The sequence below is a fragment of the Ostrea edulis genome, chromosome 6 (genome assembly GCF_947568905.1).
Source record: "Ostrea edulis chromosome 6, xbOstEdul1.1, whole genome shotgun sequence".
Lineage (NCBI taxonomy): Eukaryota > Metazoa > Mollusca > Bivalvia > Ostreida > Ostreidae > Ostrea > Ostrea edulis.
This window is the reverse complement of record NC_079169.1, coordinates 65,732,183-65,740,747: the sequence shown is the minus strand read 5'-3', so window position 1 is coordinate 65,740,747 and position 8,565 is coordinate 65,732,183. Positions and strand designations below refer to the sequence as shown.

The 8,565-nt window shown below is 34.1% G+C and overlaps 1 protein-coding gene across 1 annotated transcript in view; it reads left to right on the top strand.

Annotated features, from left to right (window-relative positions):
• Window positions 1–2,450: 2,450 nt before the first annotated feature.
• LOC125647809 (uncharacterized) overlaps window positions 2,451–8,565 on the top strand; it is a 54,804-nt gene continuing 48,689 nt past the window's right edge. Inside the window, exon 1 of the mRNA XM_048874630.2 lies at window positions 2,451–2,635. Coding sequence (XP_048730587.2) covers window positions 2,560–2,635 — 76 coding nt within the window. The 5' untranslated portion in view covers window positions 2,451–2,559. The remainder of the gene's footprint in view (window positions 2,636–8,565) is intronic.

Below are 8,565 nucleotides of genomic sequence, written 5' to 3'. Positions count from 1 at the left end.
AAATGCAATTAGATCTGCCTACACGTTTTCTCGGCATCGATCTTTAAATATACAAATTAGATTTTAGCATGATTTTTTGAGAGTGATTTGTTTGTTTTCCCTATCAAACCACTCGTAAGTACTTCTATCATCTTGTTCACTCATCTTCTTTCAGGGCCGTCCCGTGGGGATCCGGGTTAAAATAGGTCCTCAGTACCCCTTGCTTGTCATAAGAGGCGTCTAAATGGGGCGGTCCTTTGGACGAGACCGCAAAAACCGAGGTCCCATGTCAAAATAAAGATCCCTCTCTGCTCAAAGGCCGTAAGCGCCGAACATAGGCCAAAAGTTTGCAGCTTTTCACTGGCTATGGTGACGTCTCCATGAGTGAAAGATTCTCGAGAGGGACGTTATTCAATCAATTTTTCAGGGACAGCTTATGGATTATGAAGCAATAGGAACCAGGGTAGAAAAATACCTTATCTGGAGGCTGCCGTCATACTATACAATACAATGCGAGTGGATGCATGTAATCGATCGCTGGTAGAAAGATATATCACCTTTGAAAATCTGTAATTGATATAGTCGGGAACATTACTTTTTTCCGTGTAGCTTGGTTTTGTATCAATAAGTCTCTTTTAAGACTTACGGCAACTTCCATACTAACATCCACAGGAACGGTGCTACAATGGACTGTTAATAACTCACTACTGCTTTATATGGAATTTGAACATTTGGAAAACAGTTCCATTGGCCGCACCAGAATGTGTTGTAACAGGATATTCCCCAACAGAACGATTTCTTTCTTAATGCTCAGATTTACTGTTGAATTAAGGAAAAAAGTATACTTTGTTCTAAAGTACAGGTGATGGGGGGGGGGGGGTAACTTTGGCCCCGCCCCACCCCACCCCGGAGGTGTACATGTGTATTATGCATTTGATTTAAAATTCCCATACCCTCAGGAGAGAAGGAGTGAGAGAAGGAAAAGTTAAAGAAATGGACTTGAAAACAACAAATAGATCGAAAAACAAGGTGTTTGATAAAGTTTAAATTTATTTAATGGCGAACTATTGATAGGACACGAACTGTACATTACAATCTATAACACTAAACGTTAATAAATATTAATATTACCAAGCGCTACCTGACAAAGAATTGTACATAATTGTTTGGTGGTTTTTTTTCCATAAAAAGCACATGTATATATGTGGGAGCCTTTTATTCTATTATTTATTTTAGATTTCTAAGAAAACAGTAAAGAACAATATGGATGCCCAAAGGGGAGGCTAGTTATACGGTTTCATTTGAAATTAAGCTATAATCAAACTCCCCTGCTGTAATTACATAGATAACTCGTGGCACGGAATAGGTAATCCTGTGTCATTTATTTATCACTGAACAAGTCATTTCCATTTACATTGGGTCGTTTTTTGGACTTAAGCGGTTTTACACACCAATAATACTGACAAGTACACCCGTGTTTGACATCAATTATACATTTGGTATTGCACTCGTGGCACCCTGTCGTTCCTTGACATTTAACTGCAGTACAAACCCATGTCCATAATGGATCAAGTGGCATTTCTAATGTTATAAAAGGAGAGTAACGTATTTAAAGCTTATCGGTGACCTAGACTTAAATATGAGGATGGATGCTCTCTCTCTCTCTCTCTCTCTCTCTCTCTCTCTCTCATGTCTGACTTTGAAGAAAAAGACAATAATGTTCATGAAAAATCAAGGTAGTTTTCATTAAATCATACCATCATGATAGCAACTGAGTACCTATTATATTAGATAAATGTTTTTCTGATATGAAATGTTAATTTTTTTACTCGTACGTAAACGTCACCAGTTGTATATGAAACGCTACGTATTTTGACATGCATGGCACTCAAGACTGTAACAATGAGGTTTTAAAAAGATCACATGAAACGGAAGTTCCGTGTTTTAAGACATATTCCAAAGACACGTGACTGTACACCAAAAGTCAAACGGGGGTTGATGCGGCGCCGGAGTCGGAAATCGAACCTGGAACGTCTAAGTTGAGAAGGAAACAATACGACCACTAGTCCACCCCGCAACCGTTCATTGGAATATATTTGATGGAGTTTCCACTAGGATGCATTTTTTAATTTTACATTTGAAATGGAAACAAAACAAAGCATCTTGAAAAAACAAGCGTTTCAAAAAAAAATGTAGAAGGTATTATGCTTGCATTTCAAAGGAACATAATAAAAAATAATTATATAGTTATAATTACTAGTTCTAGAAAAACACAGTCAGTAATAGAAAGGTATTGTAAATCCTCTCTGGTATGTCATACAATTGTTTTTAGCCCATCAGCGATTCATATATTGAGCTTTTCACGTGGAGAACAGAAAATGAACGGAGATTAAAATATTGTAGATAAGATTAAGTGTCCTTATTTGTCCCAAACGGAGAATGATGGAAACCAAGTGCGCAGAATCTGTTATTAAATCTACTGATGCATTGATCTTTTAAAATGTTATCTCGGCGGGTTTGTTTGTGTGACGACAACAGGCTTGCAAGCACCTTGTCTGCAGAGGACGTGATGTTTGTTCCATGATGCAGAAGATGCAGTCGCTGAATTTCCCTGTGGAAGTGTTATTTTTGTTTTTAACATTATTCTCAGTGAGAGGTGAGTATATTTAAACTTTTCATGCTTTTATAAAAACTTTTAGCGAACTCAATATTTTTTTAAAACGTTTTCAGTACCGTGGCGTATGTAGAGAGAGGGCGTTCACTTAGTGAGATTAAGTCCTGATCAAGACAAACCTTAACAATAAAATAAAAGTAATAGCTGATCCCATCACTCGTCACTAAAGGTAAAAGTCGCGGATCTTTTGAAATGAAAGTTGCGAGTCTCGTGAAAGTTCGCAAGTCTTTGCAGACTCAGTGGGACGGTGAGCTATGCTTTGATGACAGTTCACCATATATAGATACCACAAAGAATTGGCAAAATAGCTGTCACTTCATCTACAACTGGAGACATTGTCTAGTAACTAGTAATTGATTCTCGGAAGGACAAACATACTTAAACTATATCCAACTGTGTATATTGAATACATTTTATCACAATACTGAATAGGTCCGTAGATTTTCTAATATAGTATCTCGATACCTGACATGTAAAACCTTTTGATATAAAGTAAAAGTCACTACACAGTCCTTGTTAACTTTCAAAATACTTGGTCCCTAAGCTTGTGTTGAATTGCGTTATGATTTTAGAAAACATATTCTGTTTTATTTATACTAATTTATAAAATATTATTTTTTTATGGAGGATTTTCTTTTACTATTTTTTTTCTATCTTAAAGTTATCATTTCGGATGTTAAAACTTCAAGCCTAATTTATTTACTTGCACTTTGGTCTTTTGAAAAATATGGGGGGTTTTCGGTGTTAATGTATCATAATATCTCTGCCATCGCAAAATTAATTATCATAGTTAAAACACATGAACAATATAGCATATGATATGCTAAACATGCTCAATGTTTACAGTGTAGATGTACAGTGTCAGATGTGCATATTTTTACGCAAACATCGTCCATGCTTTGTTTCTATTTGATCAATCCCATCTTATGAATGTTCTCCATTTCGAAGTTACGCAATGGCATTTTTATAACAATTTTCAAATCCCATTCCTATGAAAATCGATTATCATTCCAAAAGATTCTCGTTACTATGGGTTCTATGTTGTTTATTAAATGTGATTTTTTTTTAATGCGTAAGGAGTTTCTTTCCCTTCCAAATTCACTTTTTAATAATGTGCCATAAATGCAAGAAAGTTTCACAAATATCAGCAATCATATTATACAAATTTGACAAGAGTGTGGTTTTTACAGAAAAATCTGAATCCCTTTCTTCTTCTTTTTTTTTTTTTTTTTTTTAACTTTTATGTCCCTCGGATGAGATGTTAAAGGGTGCCCCGTGTCAAGGATCACATCCCCATGGCACGTAAAATATTGTTTCTCCATCTGGTTTTCGAAAAACCGTTGGGTCCGGAAGGGAAACTAAAATAAACTCTAAAACCGATTACACCACATTTAGTCAACAGCCGTAAAATGACAGATTCATATCACATTTAGTCAATCGCCGTAAAAAGGTAAAAATATTGTTAAAACGGCTTTAAATTCATTTTTTATTCATAAACGATGTATTTTACTACATGTATAAAAGAAATATATTCATTCAATACTCTTATCGGTGATTTATATCAGATGACAATAATAGATTAGTTTGGTAATTGAAAAACTTCAAATGGCGAATTTGTTACACAGATAGATAAGAATTATTCAGTGTGACGCTCAATGAATTTTTCATTCCATGTTTAACAAATATTGTTCTACGAAACTTCAAAAGAATATAAACTGCTTACGTGTTTGAAACAATATGTGAGGTTTCATATCGAGACCGAATACATTCCCTCCATTATTTCAAAATTATTAAATCATTTATTTTTGTTATGTGTTCGTCATGAAATGTCAGTTACATATGGTATTTCATGTACATCTTTCCGTGCGTTATTCCGTCATAGTTTTTTTTATAGTGTTAGCTATGCTTGTAGACAATAAGCTTTACAATGTAGCTAATATTTATATGGATGACCCAAGATCAAGTTTCAGGTTGATTGATACATGTACATTGTATATTTTCATGAAAGGTATTGTCCAGAAAATTTAAGATTTTCTAATTATTCACGGAATTTTGGAGTATTTGTAGTTCTTGTGGATAATGAAATGATTTTTGGTATGTCTATATATATTGAACATTTACAGATCATTTTCGATTGACCTATTTTCAGCAAAAGTATTTTCCTTAGACTTTGAAAATTTCTAATTATTCACAGTTTTCTGAACTTTTTATAAAAATGAGCAGATTTACATGGTATATATTATCAAGATAAAATATCATTTTATTGTCACCTCATCATTTTTATCTTCTGTTTTGTATGAAATCTTAATCAATGTATACTTTACCATTAAATTGTAGTGTTATAAGTAATGTAAAATTTATACGGTACCAATTTTGATGCACCAGATGGGCATTTCGACAAATAATGTCTCTTCAGTGATGCTCAACCGCAATTTTTGAAATCCGAAATAACAATAAACTTGCAAGAGCTATTTTAGGGAAAAACAGAGTGCGAAAAGTGGAGTCGAATTCGTCTAAGGATAAGAGCTATAAATGAGGGAGATAATCCTTAACTTGAAATGAATTTCTACATTTTATCACAGCAAAAATACACATCCGTATTTTCAAGCTAGTAACGAAGTACTTAGCTACTGGGCTGTAGAGACCCTTGGGGACTAACAGTCGACCAGCAGTGGCCTCGATCCAGGGGTCATAATGTAAAACTTATATGGTATCAATTTTGATGCACCAGATGCGCATTTCGACAAATAATGTCTCTTCAGTGATGCTCAACCGAAATTTTTGAAATCCGAAATAACAATAAACTTGTAAGAGCTATTTTGAGGAAAAACAGAGTGCCAAAAAGTGGAGTTGAATTCGTCTAAGGATAAGAGCTATGCATGAGGGAGATAATCCTTAATTTTGAAATGAATTTCTAAATTTTATATCTATTGTTAAAACAAAAGCTCTGATATATTCTATTGTTTCATTTGTAACCTGTGTTGTTTTCACGTCCTTGGAATTTCAGTTATTTCAAACTTAAATTCAGCGGAGGCATTCGTTCATACTGGCACGTCTCATTTAAAGATAACCTGTATTAGGACTTTAAAGGGATAGTAAAGGTCGTTTTTAAAAAAAGATATTTTAAAGAATTAAAATGAGTTCAGTTGACTCAAACAATTCATTTTCTATAAGTAATAACAATTTCATGAATTTATATTCAAATTCAAAGCAATTATGACTTTTAAATGACATCATTGAATTTTTGCTTCTTGGACAAAAATGTAAGTTGGATTCTAGTGTAAATTTTTGACGCACATGCAATCATTTCAAAGTTTATATATATATATATATATGTGTGTGTGTGTGTGTGTGTGTGTGTGTGTGTGTGTGTGTGTGTGTGTGTGTGTCATTAATCTTTTTATGATATCAGAAATATCATAAAGGAATAAGATGATTTGGGATGAAAACAAAAATCACCAAACTGAGCTTTACTACCTCTTTAATGTCTCTTTACCCAGATAAAGCATTAATATATATAGAATATCACACTCTAATGTTGATCTCGGACCTGGGATTGGCCCCGAGATCACTCAAGGGGCAATCCCAGGTCCGAGATCAACATTAGAGTGTGATATTGTTTATATCATATACCTAAAACACAACAAGTTGATAAACATCTTTTTAAAAATTGGGGCGGGGGGTATTGACCTAAACATAAATACATGGTATACTGTACAACGATATTTGACTATTTTATTCCTTCAGTGAGTTTACTTTAATGGTTATGTTTCCAGTACTATTGGCATTGTGAAACATGCTAAAGTCTGAGTTTTGTAGCTTTATTCCACTGCTGGTCACAATAATTGGATGATTAATCATGGACATCCCCTCATGTGGTCTAGAATCTGGACGTTTCAATTAACTGAACTGCTTGGCTGAGAAACTCGTCATATTTATCGCTGTGCTGTTCATGTACATGTATATTCTATTAAGCAGCTCCTAGGGGCTTGCTTATGAATACTAAAATTGGAAATAAGTGAATTATTTTTATTTCTTTTTTCGGATTTACCAAACTCGCCCGTTTTCATTATTTCATATAATTTGTAAGAGTTGTAGAACTTTGTTTACGTGGCGTCATCGTATGAACGGGAATGTTTACAGATCTGATGCCGCTATTTATTTGCTTAGGGAATGTTACATTATACTGAAGTAAGTTTTTTTTTACCGTTTCCCATCTGTTTAGCATCTATAAGTCGTTGAAAAACGTCGGAAGATATTGGTTCTGCTTTTCTCCTTTTATTGCCAAGTCCTCGGGATTTTAGATTTCAGAAATCGTTTTAAAGCAGTTTTCTACATCAAAATTACCGTAAATTAACATTTTGATCTCCATTAGGACCGGGAATTTCTAATAATGCTTTAGTTTCACCCTCCATAATCCTCCTACTATTTTTTGTCGCCTAGAACGTTGATTGTTTTTAAATGAAGTTAAACGTGTTATTGTTCTAAATAAACAATTGTTACTTGGGTTACCCCCCTTTGCTTAGATACTCGCTACGATTTAGCGCTGTTTTTGAAAACGTTTTTATTTAATTTTTCTGATTAAATTAAATTTTGTCGTGGAAGAAAGTATTATATTTGAAAAAAATTGTGTCTAACATCATTTTTTCATGTAGTTATGTTAGATTTCAAAAGATTAAAGAAGAAATAGCCATTTAAAATTTGAGGGCGAGACAGCCCCTTGACAACGGGCCGAGACAGAGATATCTCGGCCCTTAGGGCGAGACAGCCCTACCTACTTGCAACCGTCTCACCCTAGCCAAGATAGGTGTATCAGGGCTGATACACTACTAGGTATATGATATATTCTTGTTTTGTTTTTCAAACAACTGCAAGCTTATTTACTCGGAAGATACTCGTTTGATACAAGATAATTGTATTTTGAGTGGAACGATGAAAAAGTGAAGATAACGATCAGCAATCAATCTCATAAATACCACAAAGACTACAAAATTGAGAGTAAGACAAACATGCATCCTTATAAACACCAGAGTTGGGATTACGTGTCAGGGAGGGGTGTAAGCATTCCCTGTTGACCGGTCATACCCATTGATCCTTATATCATCATCAGGTGCGGAGTAACATGTGCTTAAAATTATTAATTAGAGAACGGCCTAACAACTGGTATAAAAACATGTCAGACTGCATTCGACCTAATGACAGTTTGTATTTGCAAATTGAATAATTATAAAGATGATAGAATTTACGAAATGCTTACTTTCAACGAGATTGTTGAACCCCTATAACATCAACTTCTTTGTCAGTAGCCTGCCTCGATTTAAAAACAAAAACGATGAAAGAAACTACTTCTATCAATTTCCTGTGAATTCTACTTTATGGCTGACTTTGAAATGGTATCTCAAATATCAAATTTACCCTAAATAACATCGACATGAATTTAACAAACTTTAATATACACTACCTGAGGATTTTTGCATATTGATAATATTATGGCTAATTATGATCCTGCTATGATTGAGAAGATTTCAAACGATTTTCCATATATATCCTAATGTAACGTCAGAATGGGTTAAAAGCATAAGAGGGATATTAAAATTCCGCATTAGACACATGAAAACAAAAGTACGTACCATCTATCCTTCTGTGTTTAGTAAACCAGAAGTGATAAAAGAATTAGATAGGTTACATGAGGAATATGTTTTGGTTCCAGCTGACAAAGCTAGTAACAATATTGTCTTTGTTTGTAAGGCTCATTATTACAACTGTATTTTAAACGAACTTGGCATTAATTCCACTTTTGGTAATCATACTTATACTCCAACTGCCCTTTCAAAAGACGAAATTCTTCAAAACCATGCTTCAGTTTTAGACACATTTAATATTCCAGCCAATGGGTCGAATGAATATGAGTT